The sequence below is a fragment of the Cannabis sativa genome, chromosome 9 (assembly GCF_029168945.1).
Source record: "Cannabis sativa cultivar Pink pepper isolate KNU-18-1 chromosome 9, ASM2916894v1, whole genome shotgun sequence".
NCBI lineage: Eukaryota > Viridiplantae > Streptophyta > Magnoliopsida > Rosales > Cannabaceae > Cannabis > Cannabis sativa.
Genome location: NC_083609.1, coordinates 53241174 through 53265920, shown reverse-complemented (window position 1 = coordinate 53265920; position 24747 = coordinate 53241174). Strand labels below are relative to the sequence as shown.

The 24747-nt window shown below is 30.8% G+C and overlaps 2 protein-coding genes across 3 annotated transcripts; one reads left to right on the top strand and one right to left on the bottom strand.

Annotated features, from left to right (window-relative positions):
* Nucleotides 1–10603: 10603 nt before the first annotated feature.
* On the top strand, nt 10604–13097 carry LOC115722884 (uncharacterized). Of its 2 annotated transcripts, none has more exons than XM_030652236.2 (4): nt 10604–11372; nt 11495–11545; nt 11645–12183; nt 12314–13097. In XM_030652236.2, exons 1-4 carry the CDS (start codon nt 10736–10738, stop codon nt 12965–12967), a joined length of 1881 nt encoding a protein of 626 aa, XP_030508096.2. In that variant the 5' UTR covers nt 10604–10735; the 3' UTR covers nt 12968–13097. The 2 variants fall into 2 exon arrangements, with proteins under 2 accessions (XP_030508096.2, XP_060960140.1); XM_061104157.1 differs by having other exon boundaries at nt 12311–13097.
* Nucleotides 13098–15938: 2841 nt separating this feature from the next.
* LOC115722300 (phytosulfokine receptor 1) lies at nt 15939–19875 on the bottom strand. The gene is made up of 2 exons (XM_030651473.2): nt 19643–19875; nt 15939–19461 (listed from the first exon to the last, which is right to left on the bottom strand). The coding sequence occupies exon 2, from the start codon at nt 19402–19404 to the stop codon at nt 16315–16317; it is 3090 nt and encodes a 1029-aa protein (XP_030507333.2). The 5' UTR covers nt 19405–19461; nt 19643–19875; the 3' UTR covers nt 15939–16314.
* Nucleotides 19876–24747: the final 4872 nt, after the last annotated feature.

Sequence of the window (24747 nt, the reverse complement as noted above, 5' to 3'; positions counted from 1 at the left end):
TCTTGCATATATAAAAGAAAGTCTCAGCACATTTTGAGAGTTTGAGCAATTTATTACACTTTCAATTGCAATCTCTCTTTTCTTTTTCTTTGTTTTTCTTTGTAAAGTCAAAGGTTTTCATAGCTTCAACTTGGTTTCAGAGCCGATACATCGAACCACCAGACGCTTCATCTACCCAAAATGTGGTCGTCGTAGCTGTGATTTTTTTGTTTTTTTAAAGCTTATCTTTTATATATATCTATAATATCAATAGAAGAATTGATGTTCACAAACAACTCAACCGTACAAACAAGATAAGTTGATATGTACATTTATGAGAGAAAACTATTGTCTCATGGTTGTTCTAGTTTTTACTTACCCATACCTGCACCACAAAGCATTCGAGAGTCGCGAGACTCGATAAAAACATAATTAATAACATAAATTAAATAGATAATCAATCAAAGTTAAAGCACGAATAATGCCCATATCATAAATATAACAACAATCCATAATAAACAAGAAATTACCTCATTAGACAAACCATCAACATCACTATATAGGATTTAAATATTCTAGTTGCAATCTTGTAAAATATTCCTGATACCTAAGCCGATATTCATATATCATTGTCGTTGTAAAACTAGACAACCCGTATACCTTGCTACTAGTATCCCTGATATGTCATTGTCGTTATCTGATGAGATAACCAGCAAGTAGAAAACTTAAAAACAGTTTAAGTTTAGATTCATGACTATTCTTTTATAACGGTCATGATCGCTTCTTCACTTTCATAACAGTAATGATTGTCTCGTTCGTTTCATAACGGTAACGTACGTCTCTTTAGTATCATAAGGGTAATTACCATCTCGTTGCTTTCATAACGGTAATGACCATTGTGGTGAATCTTTACCCTCAAAACAGGTTGTTACAGTAGTAACAATGTTTAAGAATGCACAAACAAAACTAAAACCAATCACAACATTAAAACTAGAACTTAATTGAAATTAGATAAAGAAAACTTAGTTCAATAATGAATGCATGATGGATCTTTACTGAATAGAAATAGTCAGTAGTACATGTTAGAAAAATTAATAATAAACCCAAGATCTATTTGTATATAACATAGAACACAATAATAATATATAATAATTAGGTATGCGTACCTGATTGATCCATAGCAATTATCTCTGTTTGATCCACAGCAGTTACTCCACTTTGATAGTGCAATACTATCAACTAAGTCTTCCTCCCTAGATCTCTAAATCAGAAGCAGTTTTATTTATCTGATTATCAAAAGGTATACAATTGTGATGAGACAATATGTATTTATAGAGTTTGGGAGGGGACTTAGCTACAAAACCCTAGTTGGGCTGGGCCTGCTCATCAAAGGCTTCAGTCAACTAGAAAAGCCCACACTTCTGCTTCACCTAGACTTTACACACAGATGCTAAGCCCATTAACAATTGATCACCAACAACATGGGCTAACGCAGCAAAGAACTATCCAATCAACCCAAGTTTTAATAAAACCAATAAAACTTAATGTAAGCCCAAATAAAAAGTCTAACATTCTCCCACTTGGGCTACATTAATTTTAATACATATATATTATATATCAAAATAATTTTATTTGAAAACGACTCATGGGTTGAACAACAAGAAAACATTTGTGGCCACTTTAAAAATGATAGTTCTCTGATAGCATCTCAACATACCGGTCCAATTTAACCTTTGATAATGAACTATGACAATCATATTGTTTTTAACTCAACAAAAGACATTCATAATCACAAATACCAAAGTATTAAATCGACATGGTCAATAAGTCTAGCAGTGTGGTAAGGAATTATGTTCAACATGTGATCAATTTAAAATAACATAATATCCTTATCAGTCCTCAATTTCACTGATACCGTGATGCTTAATAAATAAGCCAGTGAAATTAAACATACACAACTTAATAAATAAGTCAGTGTCACTAAATTTGCTTAAGAATTAAGCCAACAAAATATCATTGTCATTAAGCAAATATACTTAATATACAATGATCACAACAAGATATGAACTACATGCTTTCAATTCAATTATTCTCGAGAATATAACAAAACCTAACTGAAAGCATAAACATCCAATAATCAAAAAGTATTGGCCCACAAAGTAGTTCATAACATCAACAAGTAAATTACATATAAATGTAATCTCAAAAGATAAAATAAGAAACTCCCACTAACCCAAAGGAACAAAAGATTATAAAATGCTCATATGAACAACATGTAATCAAACAATATGGCACTTAATCCTTTGGTTAGAGGATCTGCTAACATCAACTTGGTTTTTCAATATTCTGTCACAATGTCTCCTTTCTTGACCAAGTCTCTAATAGTGAGATACTTTATTTCCATATGTTTAGAAGCACTACTAATCTCATTATTCTTTGAAAAGAAAACAACAATATTATTATCACAATAGATTAGTATAGGAGAGGAAATAGAATCAACTAGTCGTATCTCTAAAACCGAATTCTTTAACCATAAAGCTTACAAAGATGCCCCATAACATGCAACAAATTTAACATACATAGTAGATGATACGATTAAAGTCTATTTAACACTTTTTCAAGAAATAGCAGCACCAACAAAAGTGAAAATATAGCCAGAAGTTGACTTTAAATCATCTACATAACCACCAAAATCTGAATCTGAATAACCAACAACTTAAAGATTGTTGACATGCTTATACACAAGCATAAAACTCTTCGTTCTATGCAAATATCTCAAAACTTTCTTGGCTGCAACCCAATGATCATGGCCAGGATCAGATAAATATCTCCTAAGAACATCGACCATGAAAGCAATATCAGGTCTAGTGCAAACCTAAGCATACATCAAACTCCCTACTGCACTTGCATATAGGATATTCTTCATTGCTTCTTTTTTTAAGTCGTTCTTAGGACAATGTTGCTTAGTAAATTTGTCCCTTTCAAAATAGGAACGAAACAAGCTTTACACAAATCCATGTTGAACCTTTTGAGCACACAATTATTGTAAGCTTCTTGAGGTAAGCCAAGAAATTTTCAATTCTTATCATGATAAATCTCAATCTCCAAAACTAAAGATGCCTCTCCAAGATCTTTCATATCAAAATTGGTAGATAGAAAACTTTTGGTCTCATTTAGTAATGACAAATCACTGCTGGCAAGTAAAATATCATCTACATAAAGAACAAGAAAAAATATGATGACTCCCACTGATCTTCATATAAATACACTAGTCAAACTTGTTCTCGATGAAACCCAACAGTGTCACAACCTTATCAAACTTCAAGTACCACTGGTGAGATGCCTGTTTGAGACCATAAATGGATCATTTCAATTTGCAAAACAAATTGTCATTTCCATTTTCCTCGAAGCCTTCAGATTGAGACATAAAAAATTTGCTCACTCAATTCTCCATTCAGAACAATAGTTTTAACATCCATTTGATGCAACTCTAAATCAAAATGCGCAACTAAGTCCATAATAATTATGAATGAATCTTTAGTGGAAACATGTGAGAAAATTTTGAGTGTAATCAATACCTTCTCTTTGAGTAAAGCCTTTAGCCACTAAACACGCTTTAAACCTTTCAATCTGTCCCTTTTTATCCCTTTTAGTTCTTAAAAAATCCATTTGCAACCTATTGGTTTGAAACCATCAGGTAATAAAACTAGCTCCCATACACCATTTTTCTTCATGGAGTCGATCTCATCATCCGTAGCTTCTATCTATTTTGAAGAATGTGGACTATTAAGTGCTTCACTAAAAGTAAGAGGTTCCACAAAATGACCAAGATCACATTCACCTTCTCCAAGGTAAATAAATTTATCATCACACCTTATTGACATCTTTTGTCTTTGAGATCTCCATATAGGAGGTACTTCTGGAATAACCTCTATTTATTGACCATCATTTTGAATGACATATTCCACAATTAGATTTCTCTGATAACAAGACCCTCATCAACAACAAAACCTTCTTCAATAATAGGTTCCTCATCAATAGTAGGACCCTCGTCATCTTGGATAGTAGGAGCAATATATTCATCAGCAATGGGAGTGTTATCAACTAGAGTAAGAATAAGACTGCTATTATTATCATCTCTTGAAAAAGAGATAGGAATAAAATTTCCTTTAGATGACTCCCCCATTTTCAAGAGATGGTGAAGTAATATTTTTAGCAACATCAAATTCCAGAAATTTAGCAGTCTGAGATTCAACAATTCGCGTACCACGAGTAGGACAGTAAAAGCGATATCCTTTTGAGCGCATTGGATAACCAATGAAATAACAACGATTTGTTCTCGAATCTAACTTTTACAAATTAGGATCATAAATCCGTACTTCAGCTGGACAACCCCATACATGAAGATGATTTAGACTAGGCTTTCTCTCAATCCACAACTCAAAAGGATTTTGGAAACAGATTTACTGGGAACACGATTTAAAATATAAGTTGCAGTCATGAGTGCTTCACCCCATAAAAACTCTGAAAGATTTGTTCTACTTATCATGTTTCTGATCATATCCATGAGAGTGCGATTTCTCCTTTCAGCAACGCCATTTTTCTCAGTGAACCTGACATATTGTATTGAGAAACTACACAATTTTCTGGAAAATATCCAGCAAAAGGCCTCATGTGTGTTTAGATTCTATATAACAACCAGAATATTCTCCTCCGCGATCAAAATGAACAAATTTTATGACTCTTCCCAATGATTTCTCAAGAACATTTCGAAAGATTTTGACTTTATCAAAAGCGTTGGATTGTCTCTGATCAGGTAGGTGAGGCCATAAGAAGAAAAAACATCGATAAAAGTTATAAAATACTTGTTGCTGCACAACGTGTTGGAATAAGGTTTACTGATGTTAGTGTGGATAATCTCTTATAAAGAGTGACTATAGTGAGCAGTCTGCTTTCTTATTTTAGTCAATTTTTCACCAGTACAATCAGCACAAGTATCACAACCAGAAACATCAACAGGAGAAAGAATTTTAGCTAGAAGTAATCGATCAATTCTTTCTTTAGAAATATGACCCGATTTATCGTGCCAGAATAATAAGGATGTTATCTTAATATAAGATTTCTTATCCACAATATTCACAATATTGAAAAAGGAAGCTAAGGAAGTCAATGATAATTTGAAAAGAATATCAGAGTAAAAACAGTTTCCAATTATTCGGAGTCAAACATAATGTCAACACTATAATTGGCAAAACGAAAAGAAAATCATTGTTTAACTATAAGCGGAAGCGAAACTGAATTACTTTAAAAGTAAGAATCAAGAAAGTACTGTTCAAGACAATCTGAACACTAAACTGTAATTCAAGAATAAATATGCCAACATAGATAACATCATCGCTAACATAAGTGCCACTTTAAGCTTTGACTCCTTCTCACTTATCTTCTTGAAATCCCTTAGCCTCTGGTTGTTGTTGTTTCTCTTCATATTTTCTTTATCCTTTGTTGGGCTTGAGTTGAGAAACAAAGTGAGAAGACTCATTCTTTTCATTTTGTTAGCTTGCTTGTTTCAGCTACACACTGAGAAATTAGATCACTAAAACTCCATGTTTTATTATAAGTGTTGTAGGCTGTCTTGATAAGACTGAAAGAGGCAGGAAGTGCATGAAGAGCTCGATGAATAATGAAAGAGTCAGGAAGAGGAATATTATGATCTTTCAACTTGGACTGAACATTCACCAATTTCAGAATAAAATCTCGCACTCCTTTTATTTTTCATACTTAATGGTTGCCATTTCATCCATAAGATGTCCAGCTTTAGCGATTTCACTAGTGTGAAATAGTTTTTCTTTGCTTTGAAAAACTCATTAGTATTTGAGGTGTTTGGCAAACCATCAAAAGATGTTCAGGAATTAAACGGTTCATAGCAATGAAACTAAGATGATTTGAATTTTTCCAATGTGCATGAAGAATTTTTTGGGCAACAATTCTGATATTAGAATAAGATCAGCAGATTTTTCTTCTCGAAGGCATAAGTCCAAATCTATTATGCCTAAAGTAATTTTCACATCTCGTTTCCATGTCTTAAAGTTGAAGCATTCAGAATTCAGATGAAAACGGTATTGTTGTTCGTAGAAAGGAGACCGAAAAATCCAAAAAAATAAAACTTGAATAAGCAATATGAGCGATGCATTAGAAAATATTGTAGAGTCAACTGGTCATTATAAACTCTCCTTTGGGGTGAGAATATAACACACACATGATCTACCTTCATGAAGTTAACAACAAAGAAAAAATACATATCATTGAAGAATTTTATTACCTTTGGGCAAATAAAATTCTTAAAAATATGTATTAATTCAAGCAAAAAACTAATAATAAATTTATATATTTAAATTATTACCTTTGGGCAAATAATTAAAATATATACCTTTTAATATTAACTCACTTCATGGAATGTGAACTAATATATGTAAATACTACCTTTGGGCAAGTAATTACACATATAGTCAACCAAAAGATATAATATTTTCTTCAACATGTGAAATTTGGTGATAAAACAATCATTGAAAATTAATAATTTTCAACTAAATTTCTAAAAGAGATATATAATTGCTTTTATTATATTGATAATCAAAAAATAAAGTGTCCACCATAACACATTATTTTTGTATCAAACAACCAAATTTTATAACTTTAGAACAACAAATAATCAAAAGATGAGAATATAAGAAAATTGGTGGAGACTACATAGTTAAATAAGGGAGTGACTATGTCTAATGGAACGAGAAGAAATTCAAAAAATTTTCTATGATTTACGGATTTTGAAAAATCATCAAAAATTATTTTTAATAATTTTTTAACTGCATAATTATCATTAAAATAATAATAATTATTAAATTGCGTCAAAAAATTAATTAAAAATCACCAAAAAATCAAAAATCAAATTCTAATAATGCTGGAAAAAAGAATCGTCGAAAACGGAGTCACAAAACTACCTCACTCTCTCTCACTCTCCGGCAGCCGCGAGTGGGCTTCGTCCCAGCGGGTTGTCTTCAACCTCCAGCAGCTTCCATGGCTGCAACATGGATCTTGTGCGACCCGGTTCAAACCCGGTCGGGTCGGGATGAAATTCCGGCCATAAAAGTGACGAAACGGAGGGGAAAAAGAGGGATTTTGATTGGTTTACAATTTCTAATAGATCTATGTCTTTAATTTCGGCTATTAATTGCTAAAAAAAATAAATCTAAAGAAAAGCTATCCAAAAAATAAAGAACATAAAAAAAAAAATTATTTGGATATCAATCTTGATCAAAATACAAAATTAATCATTGAAGAACATTCATAAACAATTAAGAATGAGATATTTACAATCAATTTTAAATTAAAAACAATAAAATCAAAAAACACAAATTATAATTTCATATTATAATTATATAAACCCTAAAACTTTAAAGTTAAAATTCTCTTAATATACACAATGATTTCATGCATGTAATATATCAATAGAACGAGAATTTGATGATAAACAAAACCCCTAAAGTTTTAAGATTTAAGAACAAAAAATTCAACATAAAATAATAACGAAATTCATATGTAATTATGGATAATTAACATATGCAAATTAATTATACTAATTAAAGGTTCTAAATCATATACAATAGGCAATTTGATACCACATGTTAGAAAAATTAATAATAAACCCAAGATCTATTTGTATATAACATAGAACACAATAATAATATATAATAATTAGGTATGCGTACCTGATTGATCCATAGCAATTATCTCTGTTTGATCCACAGCAGTTACTCCACTTTGATAGTGCAATACTATCAACTAAGTCTTCATCCCTAGATCTCTAAATCAGAACAATTGTGATGAGACAATATGTATTTATAGAGTTAGGGAGGGGACTTAGCTACAAAACCCTAGTTGGGCTGGGCCTGCTCATCAAAGGCTTCAGTCAACTAGAAAAGCCCACACTTCTGCTTCACCTAGACTTTACACACAGATGCTAAGCCCATTAACAATTGATCACCAACAACATGGGCTAACGCAGCAAAGAACTATCCAATCAACCCAAGTTTTAATAAAACCAATAAAACTTAATGTAAGCCCAAATAAAAAGTCTAACAGTACAATGAACTCAAAATTACAACTCAACATAGTAAATTATTACAAAGAAATGTCTCACATTGAAAAAAATCACTTCAAGAGTAATACTCTCTTTACATCACTCAACACACACTTATTATGATTTTGGACACTTTCTCTCTAAACTTAAATCTGAATCTAAAGTATGAGTTTGGAGATTAGAGAACAGAAAAACACCTAACTATTTATAGTTATTGGTAGGGTGCTTGATTTTAGAACTCATGCATTAAACCTAACACTTCCAAATCTAATTAATAAGATTCTTTTCTTCTGATTAAAAAAATGTATTACGAAAACATACTGTAAATTCTAATATACACGACAAAGAGTTCATGAAAAATGAATTCGGTCAAGAAAAAGTTAAATAAACAAAGTTGGACGACCTCGATATGTGCAAAAGAAAATCAGACTAAATTAAAAAAATAATTAAAAGAAGATTAGTTAATTAATTGTTACATTTAATACTAAAAAAAATTAGATAGTGCTTGATTTAGGAGAAAGCTGTGTGAAATGTAGTTTTTTTTCTTTTTTTCTTTTAATAATATAATAAAGATAGGGCATTTTACAAAAATACTGGATTTGGGGTAATACTTTTCAATTTTACTGCCACACGGCAGAATTAACATTTATACTGTCCTCCCTTTTTTTTTTCTTTTATACTGTCAATACCAAAACAAAAGTATGAGACCTCCATCTTTGACAATCACAGACATAACCACCACAACAACACCAAGACAACCGGAAAATAACCATTAATTCCGACAAGATTGAAAAAAGCAGTAAAATTGACGTCAATAAATAATCATGGCAAAACAACGGTAAAACAACACTAAAACAATCAAACAAAACAAAAGAAAAAAATGATTAAAAAAAACAAACAATCTGCTGCACAACCTCAACACCAGATGCAAAATCAACTATATTTGCAAGTCTATTCCTAGAAAATTATAATAAAAAAAACTACTAAAACAACACTGAAACAACACAAAAACAAATGAAGCAAATATAACTACTTAGAAAAATATAAAAGAAACACACACCTCAAAACTCTCTTGTGAGTGAGCTCGTCAAATATATTTATAGGAGAACCAAAAGAAAAAAACCACAAAAATAGCCAAAGAGAACGAAGAAGAAATGTATTTATAGCCTCCATCTTCCACACTCACATACAGAACCATCACAACAACACGAGAACACCCAGAAAATACCTATTAATTCCAGCGAGATGGAGCAAGGGCAGTGAAATCGGCATCAAATAAATAAATCATGAAAAACAACAGTAAAACAATACTAAAACAATACTAAAATAAATAAAACAATAAAAAAAATGATCAAAAATTAACTATGTTGTGCACATCCTCAATACTAAATGCACTATATTTGCAAGAAAGTTCTGGAAAATTAGAACAAAAAAAAAACCACACTAACTCTTATATTTTCAAAAAAAAACGTAACTAAGAACTTCAAAAAATAAAAAAAAAATGAAGAAGAAAAGAAAAGAAGATGAAGAAGAAGAACTGAACATGAAAAAAAATAAAAATCATGAAAAACAACAGTAAAACAATACTAAAACAAATAAAACAATAAAAGAAAAAAATGATCAAAAATTAACTATGTTGTGCACATCCTCAATACTAAATGCACTATATTTGCAAGAAAGATCTGGAAAATTAGAACAAAAAAAACCCACACTAACTCTTATATTTTCAAAAAAAACGTAACTAAGAACTTCAAAAAATTAAAAAAAAAAAAAAAAAAAAAAAAAAAAAAAAAGAAGAAGAAAAGAAAAGAAGATGAAGAAGAAGAACTGAACATGAAAAAAAAATAAAAAAGTTATATGTTGATGGAGAGAAATAGAGAGAACTTGAGGAAGTAGAGAGTGAAAAAAATGAAGAAGATGATGAATAGTAAGAAAGAATAATAGAGAAGTGAGATTAAAGTGAAAGAAATGAGTTTGAAATATTTTAGGTGACATATTTTTATCATCAATTTCAATTAAAAAAATAATAAAAAAAAAATATATATGTCACTAAAGTGACAACACAAGTCACATCTCACTTTTATACCTTTAAAATATAATATAATTTTAATTAAAAGAAAATTAAAAGATAAAACCCACACTGCACACGTTTTTTAAGATTATAATATATATATATATATTTTAGGTAAAGTTTGCAAAGTATACTGCAAAAAAAAAAAAAAAACAGTATAAAAGTTAAGTTGAGGGTGTAATAGTATAAATGAAAGAAATTGGGAAAAAACAGTAATGGGTGTAAATTTCCCTAAAGATAACTGGTTCAAAAAAAAAAATACTAATATACATATCAGGCTGGAGGCCTAGACTGGTTGAAATTAATCTGTAAATTAATAATGGTCATGTAAGTAAGACCACGTGGTTATATATGCTTTCTTTAATAAATTATTGGGTTGTGGCTCCTTTTCTTATATATTATTCTAATTTATCTAGTTCAATTCAAAATGTGAGTGCAAGACATAGAAAGACAAATGAAATGATTAAGACACTAAAAGAGATTGAATTTAGACAACAATCAACTCAAATTGTTCATTGTTGCTTCTGATTCTGGTCTGTTAACTAACAATAATGGCCAGAATAGTAGACATGCTAAAGTCTTTTCTTACTCATAATTTACACTTTGGTTGGCTATTTGATAGAGAAGTACAATTGACGCCATTAGACGTCGGAGATTTGGATCCTCTTGCCAAAACTTTTGGCCAAGGAAACAACGTCTTCCACGTTGCCATAAAATGTGCAGCTAATCCACGAGCAACATCTGTAAACACATTGCTACTCTCGCATTCCTTGCTTGCCTTTCAACCAAACAATAAAGGCGACACGCCTCTACATATGGCTGCCAGATTAGGACATGAGAGTTTCGCGGTGGTTTTGATAAATCACGCCAAGGTATTAGCCGCCGCAGAAGGCCACAGTGACTATAGATATCTGCTGAGGAAGGTGAATTATGTGAAGGGAAACACAGCACTTCATGAAGCTGTGATCAATGGTCGGTTTGAGATTGCTAAGCGGTTGATTCAAGAAGATCCAACATTGACATCTTTGGTGAACAAGGCAGGGGAATCTCCTCTGTTTCTTGCCGTAGAGAGACGATTTTATGACATTGCTTCCATCATTTTGGACACTACTTTTGCCGATTGCTCTGTGTTAGGAGGAAATGGCATGACTGTGATGCATGCTGCTGTCATTCGTTCCTGCCCATCATGTACGTATCTAATTTCTTGAGTGTCTCATTTGATTAAAGATATAATCAACTTAGTGTTCTTTGCTCTACCTCTTTGTCTGTGTGTTTCTAATACTGACACATTTATATACATGTTATAATAGTTGATGCAAGGCTGCTTTTGAGAAATGTTACCAGGGCCAAGGATTTTGATAGTGAGTTGTACTAGATTATATTTGTATTCCCATGATCTGATTTTACCCAAACTAACTTTTCATCAGCATTAATTCAGTCCCTACTTTCTTAATTATTAGAATTTGTTAAGAAGGTGTTAGAGAGATGTGGATCCCAGATTTTAGAAAAAGCAGAAGATGAGTTAGGATGGACTCCTCTTCACTATGCTGCAAACATGGGACATTCAACCATGGTTAAACTATTCTTGAAAGCTAAAAGATCAGTTGCTTATATCAAAGATAAACAAGGCATGACAGCTCTTCACATCTCGGCAAGGAAAGGACACATTGAAGTGATCAAGGAATTGATGAAAGAATGTTCAGATATTGGTGAGATTTTGGACAATAAAGATCGAACTGCACTTCATATTGCTGCTGAACACAATTGTCATTCTGTGGTACGTACTTTAATGAATGAGAGAGGTTTCACTTACCTTATAAATGAGCAAGACAATGAGGGAAATACAGCTCTACATGTTGCTGCTATTCATGGTCACTATGAAATTATGAAACGTTTGGTGAGTAATAAAATGAGCAACAAGGGAATGAGCAATAAGATGGGAATGACTGCGTTTGAGATTCTTCTCAAATCAACAACACCTGCGGGTTCTATTGCAACGGTATGTCCTCTACTTAAATGGACTCAATTCACTTGTTTAGTTATTGCATAAATAACAAAATATGCAAAGATAAAACAATAATGATGTCTAAAAGTGACATCCTTACTATCTTCTCTTTACTTTTTAGCAGTTTATGGTTGGATTAAAATTGTGGTTGGCGAAGAATAAAGACCCTCTTTTAAGTTTGCAAGACACTGGATTTGGGATGATGAAAAGCAGTACTACTGAGAAAGAAACAACTCGAGATAGTACCCAAATACAAATGAGGGCCCAATCTGGTGGACCAAATATTAAAGAAGATAATAATAATAATGGTCAAGATGTACAACACATGCAAAACATGAACTTGGTGGTGTCCACACTTATAGCAGGTATCACATTTCAAGCAGCCATAACCATGCCTTTCGCTGCACCATACAAAACTACAAAAGGCCTTGAAACTTTCAAAGACTTCATGGCAGTGGATTCTTTGGCTTTCGGGTTTTCCGCGGGCTCTTTGTTAATCCACTTCATGTTTGCAATGCTTTCCATGATTTTCCAAAGGAAATTTAAGTATCCTACTATGGTCACAATGTCATTCATCTCTCTTTCCATTTCTTCTTTTGTGATTGCCTTTATCACGGGTACAAAGGCATTGTTGTACGAGAAGAAAGAGCTGAGTAGTCTATTTATGGAGACTAAAAATGGTGCTTTGTCTTTCAGTGCTCCTGAAAATTATGCACTCGCAGCATTCTATCTCACTATATTTTATGTCTTCTTCATCGTTCGTCGCCTCAAGAGATAATTTGTTTTTATTTTTTTTTCTAAATAATTTGTATAATATAGTTGGTTGGCTCAATAATACAGTTGATTTAATCATTGTAAACTTACCATTTATGTTCTACTGTTGCAAGAATCAATTATGGAAGTGACAACTTGAATTCTACAAATTATTTAATGGAATGACACTATGTAAAAGATAGAGCTTGAAGAGATGAAAACATGAGGGTATGGTCTCTTAATCATTAGGCAGTTTGGATCAGCTCAATATTTCCCACAACTTTCTAATGGGATCACTTCCAAAATTACTTTTCTGTTTCCCAAATGTAGAGGTTCTACACTTGAGCTCTATTATGCCAATGCCATCAATTACCTTCAATGCAAGATTTGGACATGATAGGTAAAAGCCTTCTTTGAGACAAGGCTAGTCCCCAAACCAATCAATTTGCTATTTCATTCAACAAAAACCAAAGTTTTTTTAGAGGAAATTATTTATACTCAAATGATAAAAGCCAAACAGGATTAACAGAATTTAGTTATTAAAAAAAAAAAAAAAAGGCTAGACCCCGAATGAGCTAGCTGCATAATGAAATCTTTGAGCCATTGTGGTTTGGCTCTTTCCCTCTTCTTTGGCGATCTTCTTTTCAACTCCATCATTTACTTTAGCTTCTTCACGAGACGAAGTCTCCTAATATTTCTTCAATTTCTCTTGTATAACTTTTGGGTCAAATGATATTGGGCCTGGTTGTTGGGCTTTCATAACACTACTCCCCTTCCCGAAATCAATTTTGTCCAGGTTAGGGTATCACAATAAACTACAATTTTTTTGATCTCAAGGTAAAGCTAACATTAGATTTGCAATTCTTGGAAACTAATTTTACACTTATCGGTCCACACAAACCGCTGATTCTTCTTGGTTAATTCTCTTAAGGGTGTGGCAATCTTGGAAAACCCTTCCACGAAACGACGATGATACCCGGCTAAACCAATGAAGCTCTTAACTTCTGTAACTGTCTTCTTTTTTGACTAATCCCTAACCAATTAAATCTTTCCCGATTCTATCATAATTCTATCTTTAGTGACAATATGACCCACAAAGATAATGGTTGCGAAATATTTAAGCTACGCAAGTGCACATGTCAAACAAGTAGTACTCAGTACTCACACAGGTGAAATCGAACCCAAGAGAATTGTAATAGAATACTAACTAAATTGGACCTATATTTCTATTTGGTGATAATAAAATTCATAGTAAACAATGAAACAAATTTGAAAATTAAAATAAGCATGTAAAGTATTTAACAATGGATGTGAAATTATGGATAAGATTTCAATCAATGCGATTATGCAATCGTTAATACTATTTAACGATTCTTCTTCCTTCTATGTGATGAAAAGTTACAAATTCACCTAAAGTTTTTTTAGATCATAAAGGTTTTAAATTGCATATCAACTATTGATAGATATCAATGCGATTATTCAATCGTTAATAATTAATTTGATTCAAATTTATAATTCAAATCAAATATAAATATCATATTATAATTAATAGAATTCAGTTAAATTTTTTATTTTATTATTATTTTTTAATTAAATAATTATTTAATAATATATTTAATTCAATAATTAAAAAATTATGAAAGATGTTAAAATAATATGTTGAATTAACCCTAGCACCTATGTATACAATTATAAATCGTTAATGGTACTAGTATTAGTACAACAACTATTGCTAGTAGTACTACTAGTTAGGTCAATTTGGTTGGTTGGTTCACTTGCATATTGATTCTACTTTGAATCTTTTATTTAGACTATATTACTTCACCTCACAATACCTTTATGTCAAAATCTCAATATTTAGGCCTTACCATTCACTAGTGTTGGTCCTAGACGCCCACCCCCACTATTAACATCATCATATTCTTCTTTATCTACCCCTACTCCAACTCCAAGCCAAAAATCATGATGATCAAACATGATAGTGTAAATATTAAGTTGATAAACCACTCATGGTTAGGTTTTGAAAATATGACTTTTACCTATTTTGTTTAGTTTTTTACATATAAATACAAAAATAAAAGAAAATTATCAAATTAGCCCTTTGGCCATGTAATAGATGTAAAGACAAAAAAAGAAAACATTAGATTCTCTTCTCTTTTGGGTCAAAAAAAAACAAAGAGAGAGATAAAAGAAGATTCATTATACCCTTTGGGCCAATATTATCTTCAACAAAACTAAACATGACTAACTTGTGGTTGAAGAAAGTAGATAAACATAAAGTTTAGTCCTTTGAGATAAGTTTAAACCAAGTAGAGTCACATGCATTGCATGGTTCTAGATCCAATGAATTTCTTTCAACTATGTGATGGGTTTTGAAAAAATGAACCAAAAAGCAAAATCATCTCCCTCAAATGAGGATCACATATGACAAAACCTAAAGTCAATACCTTTCATAGTGTATACCTAACAAATTCTTTTTTCCTAATTAAATGATATAATTAACTAATAAGGTCATTGTCCCTATTCTATTAGGACTTAGGTGCAACAATATTCATGAATAAAAAGTCAGCTTGAAAAGGACTAATATTAAAACAAAATTTATTAAGGAAACCAGTAAACAAAACTCAGCCAGCTCCTTTGACTAAAATGGTGAAAAAAAACAAGAAATCTTTAACTAATCTTTTTTATAGACACGTGAAGATATTCAAGCTTAACAAAACTGATTAATTTATTTTCATTATTTCTTTTCTGGGTATTCTTTAACGGAGTTTTTTATATATCAAAGATATTTTCTGAAGATGAAAAAATCAGCTTTATAGTCCACTCTCGTGATTGAACTCTACTTTGTTCTTCTTTTAGTTGGAACTTTATATTCAACATTTAATTTCAACTTTCAACATTGAACAGATTAATTTATGTATATAGACATATCATATCATATCATTATCAACCTATAAAGTTAGAGACAATAAATTACCAAAGTTAAAACAAAGATATTATATGAAATAATGATTTTCTTTATGTATCATCACTACAAAGTACAAACCAACCCCCCAAAAAAAACATCAAAAAAATTTATTTTTACAAACGTTTGAGAGCCAAGACTTCTCTTCAAAATTTGAATTCGGATGTAAAGACTTACAATGTTGAACATAACAAGTTATGTTACTTAATTTTTTTTTCATACTTTTTCTCTAATACATCTTTGGATGAAAACCAAGCTTAAGAACCCAGTTATGAGGTGAATATTTACACCAGGACCTTAAGATTTATAAGTACAAAAAGGTGCCAACTTATTTTCAGTTAAATGAGTATTGAAAGTGATATCTCTAGCTGTACAACCAGAAATCGCTCACTTACTTGATGATGAAGCTATATGTTTGTACCGATGCTGTCGAGCCAGGAAACCAGCTGTTGAGTTGAAGGTCTAACTTTAGGAAACTCGCTTAAGCATAGACAGGCAATCTCAAAGACTTGTAACAATTCCTTATTATGGTCCTTGTCCCAAATGAATGGATCGAACACCTCGCTTTCCTTCTTTTCTTTCTTCATCTGAAACACCCAAGAGATCAAATCTCGGCACCCTTTTGGCTTACACATGTCCATAGGTCTCTTCCCAGTTAGAAGCTCCAAAAGAACAACACCAAAACTATACACATCCCCTTTGTAAGTAGCAACAGATGCTTGGCCGTACTCGGGAGGTATGTAGCCTAATGTCCCAACAAGATCAGTTGTCACATGAGTGTCATAAGGAAGAATGAGCCTTGCAAGACCAAAATCAGCTAAATGAGCCTCAAATTTCTCATCTAAAAGAATGTTACTCGACTTTATATCTCGATGAAGGATATGGGGTTCGCAGGATTGGTGCAAGTAAGCGAGCCCTCTTGCAGACCCTCGAGCAATTTGAAGTCTCGCGTCCCATTTGAGAAAAGCAGGGCCATCAACCCTTTCGTGCAACCAATAATCCAAGCTACTATTTTCCATGTAGGAATATATTAGGAGCCTGTCACTCTTGTACATACAATACCCTTGAAGAAGGACAAGATTAGGATGCTGAGCTCTTGAGAGGGTTTCCACTTCAGCGCGAAATTCTCTATCCATCTGTCCACAGTCACCAGAGAGTCGCTTTATTGCTACCTTCTTACCATCAGGCAGGGTCGCTCTGTAGACTAAACCAAAACCCCCACACCCGATAATATTAGCTTGGTCGAAATTGTTGGTAGATTTCAGAAGGTCGTCAAAAGATAGTTCTTTACTGTTCTCCTTATTCTGCTGGAACAGGATCACCAATCTTGACCCCAATTCTTCCAACCCCTTATCATTTGTGCTATCATCCTCTTTCTCAGGATCAATCCCTCCAGGGCGATGCTTTCGCAACACAAATATGAACATAAGAGAAAGAATTAAGGCCATCCCAAGTACAATGCCAATAGTAATTCCAACAACAACACCTCTTTTTTTACCAGTTCTACCAGATGATTGATGAGAAAGACCCCCATTTAGTGAACAAGGTTTAGCATGGTCACCACAAAGATTATTTCCTTCAAAGCTCGAATTTGGAAAGGTTGGAAACTGACCCCCTGTAGGGATTGGCCCATGTAACTGATTGTTTGCAACATTGAACTTAGACAGAAAGCTGAGTTTTACCAAAGAACTTGGTATTTGGCCTGAAAGCCTGTTGTGAGACAAATCCAAAGTCTCTAAGCTGCTCATCCCCTCCAGGCTGCTTGGGATTGACCCAGTTAGATTGTTGAATCTTAACTCCAAGACATGTAGCTTTCTCAGTTGCCCAAACTCTGGCCAGATTGGTCCGGAAAGATTGTTGGAGCTGAGGTCCAAGGTTGGCGGAAAACTCCAAACTTGATTGTACTGCAATCCCCTTGCACTAATATTCCTCTTCATGAAAAATGGGAAATCTGGGGAAGGTTCCTCCAATGAGATATCCTTACCAATGAGACTTTGTAAATCAGTGAGGCTTTTAGGGATCTCCCCAGTTAATGTGTTGTTTGATAAGTCCAAGTAAAAGAGGGCTTGAAATCCCCCTAACCACGAAGGTATCGATCCAACCAAGTGATTCCATGACAAATCCAACAACTGCAACTGTTTGCTTGCACTCAACCATTGTGGAACTGAACCTGTGAGTCTACAATTGGCAATAACAAGAATCTTAAGCTTCTCAAAATGCATTGTAGGGTCTGAAGGCAACTCCTCACCGCGAAAATTCAAGCTTAACACCAAAGTGGTAAGGTTCTTACACTGCTGAAAGATTCTAAGAGCAGAGGAGAGGTTAGTATTGCTAGAATTTGAAAGAGAGAAGTATGAGAGACTCTGAAAATTCTTGAAGCTATCTGGTATTTCACCAGTAAAGTTGTTTCGGGCAAGGTTTATATTATTCAGGTGTTGGCAAGAAGGGAGATTATCTGGTACATGGCCAGTAAACTGATTAGTGCCTACATCAAGAGAAGCCAAACTAACCATAGCTGAACAATTAAGTTTCAACAGACCACTCAAGGTATTGTTTCTCACATTCAACAAAGTAAGACTAGGGGAATTTGACAAGGAAGGGGGTATAACACCAGTGAATCTATTAGAATGAGCTAGAAAGAACTGAAGTTTCTTTAACTTATGGAAAACATCTGGAATCCTTCCTGAAAACCCACTTGAGCATATGTCCAATCTAACAAGGTTAGAGAGGTTACCAATTCCTTTGCTTAAAGGCCCAGAAAACTTGTTATCTTGAAGAATCAAATCAGAAAGCTTTGGGAGCCGAAAGATACCTTCAGATACATTGGTGAGTCTATTCATCCCAACACAAACATGCTCCAAGGAAAGACAGTCTCCAAGTCCTGCTGGAAGAGCACCAGTGAAGTAGTTGGCTGCCATCTTCAATATCCGGAGTGAAGATGAACCATTACAGATACCAGAAGGAAAAGAACCATTCAAATAGTTTTGCGACAAGTCAAGGAGTTGGATTGAAGGTAAATGGAAAATATCAGGAACAGGATCATATAAGTCATTAAAGCTTAAGTCCATAAACTCCAAATTTGACAAATTGAAGAGTGAAAATGGAATTGGACTTTTGAGAAAGTTGTGAGAAAGGTTGAGAGTTCTGAGCTGATCCAAAGAGCCCAAAGATGGAGAAAGTTTACCCGTTAGTCTCATGCTCATAAGCTCTAGCTTTACCACTCTACCCGTATCAGAATCATCCTTAAATCCCAGAGAAGATGAAGAATTACATTTGACACCTGCCCATTTACAGCAATTGGAATTAGAAGAGTTGTTGGCGTCCCACCCATCAATCTTAGTTTGCAAACCCGCCATGAAATCTTGTAAAGCTTTCAAATCATTTGGGTCACATTTGAGGTTCTGATCAGAGCTCTGAGCCAAAGCTCTGAAGCAAAAAAACCCAGTAACAAGGAGAATCACCCAGAAATCTTTAACGCCCATTTGAGAGAAACACATCCAGAAGATAGAGAAGCAGAAAAAAAACAAGTCTTTAATCAAGTAGAGTCCAACATTCTGCAGAAGAATAAGAACCAAAGCCAAAACAAAACATGTATAAGGCAAAGTAATAAATATATGTATAAAAATGGAAGAAAAATCAAAATGATGAAGTTTTGTTTTATGTGAACAATAGAAGAAAGAATAAGAATATGACAGTAGAAGCACGAAAAAGAGAGAGAAAAAGAAAAAGACGAACCTTTCAGATAGGGAAATGGCGGATAGAGATAGCTCTAGAGAGAGAGAAAGAGAAACCCACCAAAGAGAAAGAGAGATTAGAGAAATGGTGACATTTGACTTCAACACGGTTTGAGACAGTTTTGTGGGTATGAAACGAAGGAAAAGAAGAAAGGAAGGAAGCGGTTCTTGCTTCCAGAAGAGAGAGAAAGAGAAGTAAAGTTAAACTTAAGAGAGAGAAAGAAGAAGAAGAAGAAGAAGAAGGAGGAGTTATTACTAGTGATTTTTGGTTACCGGTTATAACAGGTGAAAGAGAAGAAGTGAGTTAAAAGAGTGACCGGTAAAAGTGTCACGTGATGACCGGAGATAAGCGGTGAACAGAGATTTTTGGTAAAGTATCTGTGATACATGAGAGAGAGGATTTAAAAATAAAAAAGTCAAAGGATGGGTGGCGACACGTACACGGAGTTTCCTCTTTTCTTTCTTTCTAATTTTATTTTATTTATGGTAAATGTTATTTTGGAATTTATCTTTTTCAAAAGTGATTTCGTTAAGTTTTAATGTTTGTTTATAGTAAGAACTAGAAATATAAAATAAGTATAAATTTTGTTTTATTTTTATTGTTGAATAAATAACTATTATATGAATATATTTTTTTAATGAAAAGTATTTTTGAATGTGTTTTGTTATTATTTAAAAGAAATAATTATATAAAATATTAATTTTTATAAAATTTTATCCTTTTATATTTAAAGTTTTTTTTTAATATTTTTATGGTATTCTATAAAAATACAAAAATATAAGATAAAAGTAATCAAAAAATAACATCAAAATATTATACAAATAATAAAAAATTAACAATAAAACAACAAAAATATACAATAAAAATATACTAAAATACCGTATTTTATGATAATAAAATCTAAAAAACCGTAAAAATATTAAAAATTTCATACCGACCGTATTTTTGTATTTTTTTTTTAAATTATCCCACAAAAATTATGGGCAAATTAAGAAATATGTAAATTATTTTAATTTTTAAAATAGCTTCTCAAGAGTTAATTTTTTAATTTTAAAAGTTAAAAAAGAACTTATAAAACCTAAGATCATGTTTGGCTAAGCTTGTTTCTACTTTTTCTTATAGCTAGAAGTATAAGTTTTGACTTATTTTTTACCATTTAGATAATTATTATATAAAAATCTTTTATTAATTTAAAGTGTTTGTGTATCATTAAAAAAGATTTTTTGTTAGTAAATTATGAATGATATAAATTATTTTAATTTTTAAAATGGCTTTTCAAAAAAAAATTGGAGAAGCTACAAATTCTAGCTTCTTCCAAAATAATTTTCAAATTATATTTTTTATCTAAATACCCGTAAAACAATTTTTTTAATTTAAAAGCTAAATAAGAGCTCATAGAAGCTAAATCAAACAGGACCATAAGTCAAATAAGGTTTTATTTTGTTAAAAAATCTTATTTTTTTAAAATAGTACAATTTAAATCTTATGTTTTAAAATCTTAATTTTTATAAAATTAAAATTTAATAATATCTTAGCTTGAAGGTGTTATAATATGGCTTGTTACATTTTTTATATATGTCCGTGCTATAAATAGATGAGTATATTAAAATAAATTACAAAAATTAATTTTAAGCTCTATTTTATATTATTTTAAAAATACAAAGTGAATTATCATTTAAAAAAATAAAAAGTTAATTAGTAATTTTTTACAAAATACTGAATTTAAAATAATATTTATCTTATTTATTATGGTTTTTTTTTTTTTTGGAAACTATTATAGCTGAATTTTATATCTGCACCACTTTTCAATTTTTATATTCTTATAAAAAAAATCACAATAACTATAGTTTATGAAAATAAATAATTGGAATTTTTTTTTCGAACTTGCTACTAATTTCCTATTATTAGTCTATTAAGTATTAACATTCAACAAGTTCCATATTTTCCACAAAGTTTTCAACTTCTCTAGTAAAAGTCTATGAAGAATAAGCTTATAATAATTTAAAAACAAATAGTAATTTTGAATTTAATCGTATTAGCTAGAATAAGCTAGAACATAATTTATGAATCAATATAATATGATATTGTACCTAATGCCTATCTATTACACTAGGTCCAAAAAACATAATTTTGGCATAATTTATGGATCAAAATTTCCTAAAAGATTAAAATAAATAAATACACATTTTTATCATTTTTCAAAAGAAAAAATTACAGTTTTTTTTATCTTTAGTTACCACTTAAATTTTGATAAATAACTAAATAGTATGGCTTGTTCTTTAGACACATTACATGTTATTTTATAATAGTATGCCTTGTTTATTATACTTAATTCTTTTTTATCTTTTTATATATTAAGAAGTTCATATCTTGTGACTTTCAAGAAAAATTAAATGATTTTTTTTAATATTATTTTGCTGGAGAAAAAAATGAAATAATTAAATAAAAATAAAGAAAGGTTTTTAGTGTGGACTGTCTTCATCTGAACCTGACTGAAGTGGTTTGTCTTGTTTAGAGGAATGGATTATAATATTATAGATCCCCTCAGATTTTGGATCAACACACATTGAAATGCTCTTTTTCATATGAATTTATTTATATTTATATATATTTACTTTATTTATTTATTTATTTTTGCTTATTTTCTAAGTTGCTATTAATTATAAAGTCTTGATTTTTGTTTCCCATTTTCAAAATATATTTTTGTTTGTTAGTTTTAGTTTTATAAACACCTTTTACGTCACTCAATATATAGGAAATTACTGTCGCAAACTCTGAGATTTTCCATATTTTATGTCATCATTAATTATATTTTCTTAAAATAAATAAATAAATAAATAAATATTCTTTCATTAAATGTGTTTAATTTTGTGTTATAATAAGGTGTTAAATTTTTCTACCATGAGATTGTTGTAATTTTTAATTAATGCTTGATATTTAATTAGAAATTATATTATTTTTAATTATGTAGCTGAGATTAATTATATAGTAGTGTATGTAAAAAGTGTGTGTAATTTAAGTGTGCTTCAATTATTATTATTTTTTATATAAATTTTAATAACAATCATTCTCAAATTAGAGTTTTTGACCCAAATTTAGTGTCCCAAATTTAACCCAATGTAGCTTTTAATTTTATTTTTTGTTCTTATTTTATTATTTAATTAATAATTTTTTCTTTAAAAAAAGAATATTATATTAAATATCCATTTTAATGTAATGGGGTGGAGAATAAATAATAAATGAGTGTAAATATTGCACCATTATCAAATTAAAGCTACATTATCTGAGAGAAATAGATTGAAAATGTGGCCTTAGAATTATTTTAATTAAAAGCTCTGTTTGGCATCTCAATTATTAAATTTAATAATAAATTGCTTTAAATATTGATGTTGTTATATTATTGGTTCTTCAATTAAAAAAATTGACTAATGTAAAGTAGCAATGGCCAACTTTGTATTAAAAAATAAACCTAAGTGGAAGGGGTTCTTATTAGTGAAACTTTCCATTGTCTTTTGTTTTTTAATGTGGATATGAAACTTTATGGTAACTAGTTTTTTTATGATATCTTTTTAAATGGAAAAATTAAGTAACTTTATTAATTAGAGAAAAACAAAACTATGTAACTTTATTGTGATATTCAAAATTAAATAAGACTATGCATGTTTGTTATATTTTTTTTTTAAAAAAAAAATGCATCTATCTTGTGACTAAAAAAAATGTAAGTAAAATATAGTTTATTATTTCTATTTTAAAATAAATGTCAACTTCATTAAGTATAATCACCTAATTAAATAGGCAAAAGATTTATATCACCTAATTAAGTATAATCACTCGTTAAAGCGTAAACAACTATATTCACAAATCGTTTAAAAGAATATAATGCAACATTATTGAAACTTATACAAATATTGTGAGAAGAGCCAATGTGCAATATAAAAATTAAGAGGGGCATTAAGTAAATTTTTTAATATATATTTATACAAATTATCATTACAATTTTTTTTAAAAGAAAAGGAGTATGTAGCTCTGTCCTTGTGCCACACACCCAAAATTCATGTCCCATTCTTCTTCTTTAAGTAATAATTCCTTTCCTGTAACAAATTTTAATTGTCTCCAATTCAAGTATAAGTCTTCAAATAAATTAAAATAAACCCAAAACCAAGAAAGAGTTAAGACAATGAAAAATGAAAAGCAATGAGAGTGCAACTTGATAGTTTTTTTTTCTTTTTTGGGTTGAATTTTGGGGTGAATCTGAATTGGGTTTTCAGATTATTCTTTTCAAATATGTACAAAATGGTTTTGTTCTCTATTGACATTTTTGGTAAATAACTGAGTGGTTGGTTTTGGTTGAATAATTTTGACTAGAAATAATTATATGATGATGAAAATCTAGAGAGCCTAATAAAGTCAACTATGTGAATCCACGGTTCAAACAAATCAGGCTAACTAACTCCCTCTCCCCCAATATGTTTCTTTTCTTATTATTCTACTTTAAACAAATAATACACTAATTAGAATTTTTTTCCCGAACTTTAACATGTACCAAACTATGCTTCCTAAATTTTTAAGATCGTTAAAAATACTTTATGAGCTATTGAGATTGTTAAATTTAAGAATTTTTGTCCGATTTTAGTCAAAAAATTTAATATGGATGAAAGTTCAGGGAGCATGATTTAGTACATGTTAAAGTTCGAGGGGCATGATTTGGTATATATCAAAGTCTGAGAAGCATGATTTAGTATATAAACAATCACTTAAATAGTAAAATTAAATGAGAATAGACAAAAGTCCTTAAATCTAACAATCTCAATAGTTCAGGGAGAATTTTTCACGGCTAGAAAAGTTCAGGAAGCATGATTTAGTACATATTAAAATTTAGATGTAAAAATTCTAATTAACCTAAATAATATACTTAATTATTATTGTGAAAATTTTGATGGTGCATCTCCAGACATTTTTATTTATTAATTTTTTTTAATTGTGTATATTGTATATATTTAAGATATTATGTAAAATTAACCTGTCGAAAATAAGATTTAAACAGTTAATTACACACGTTTAAAATAAATAATTTAAATATTATAAATTATTATAAAATTATTATA

Excerpts from the sequence above, each read along its gene's own strand:
- LOC115722884 (XM_061104157.1), top strand. The coding sequence starts at position 10,736 with ATGGCCAGAATAGTAGACATGCTAAAGTCTTTTCTTACTCATAATTTA. Across the intron at positions 11,546-11,644 it reads CAGGGCCAAGGATTTTGATA|AATTTGTTAAGAAGGTGTTA; the intron begins GTGAGTTGTACT and ends CTTAATTATTAG. Across the intron at positions 12,184-12,310 it reads CTGCGGGTTCTATTGCAACG|CAGTTTATGGTTGGATTAAA; the intron begins GTATGTCCTCTA and ends TTTACTTTTTAG.
- LOC115722300 (XM_030651473.2), bottom strand. The coding sequence starts at position 19,404 with ATGTGTTTCTCTCAAATGGGCGTTAAAGATTTCTGGGTGATTCTCCTT.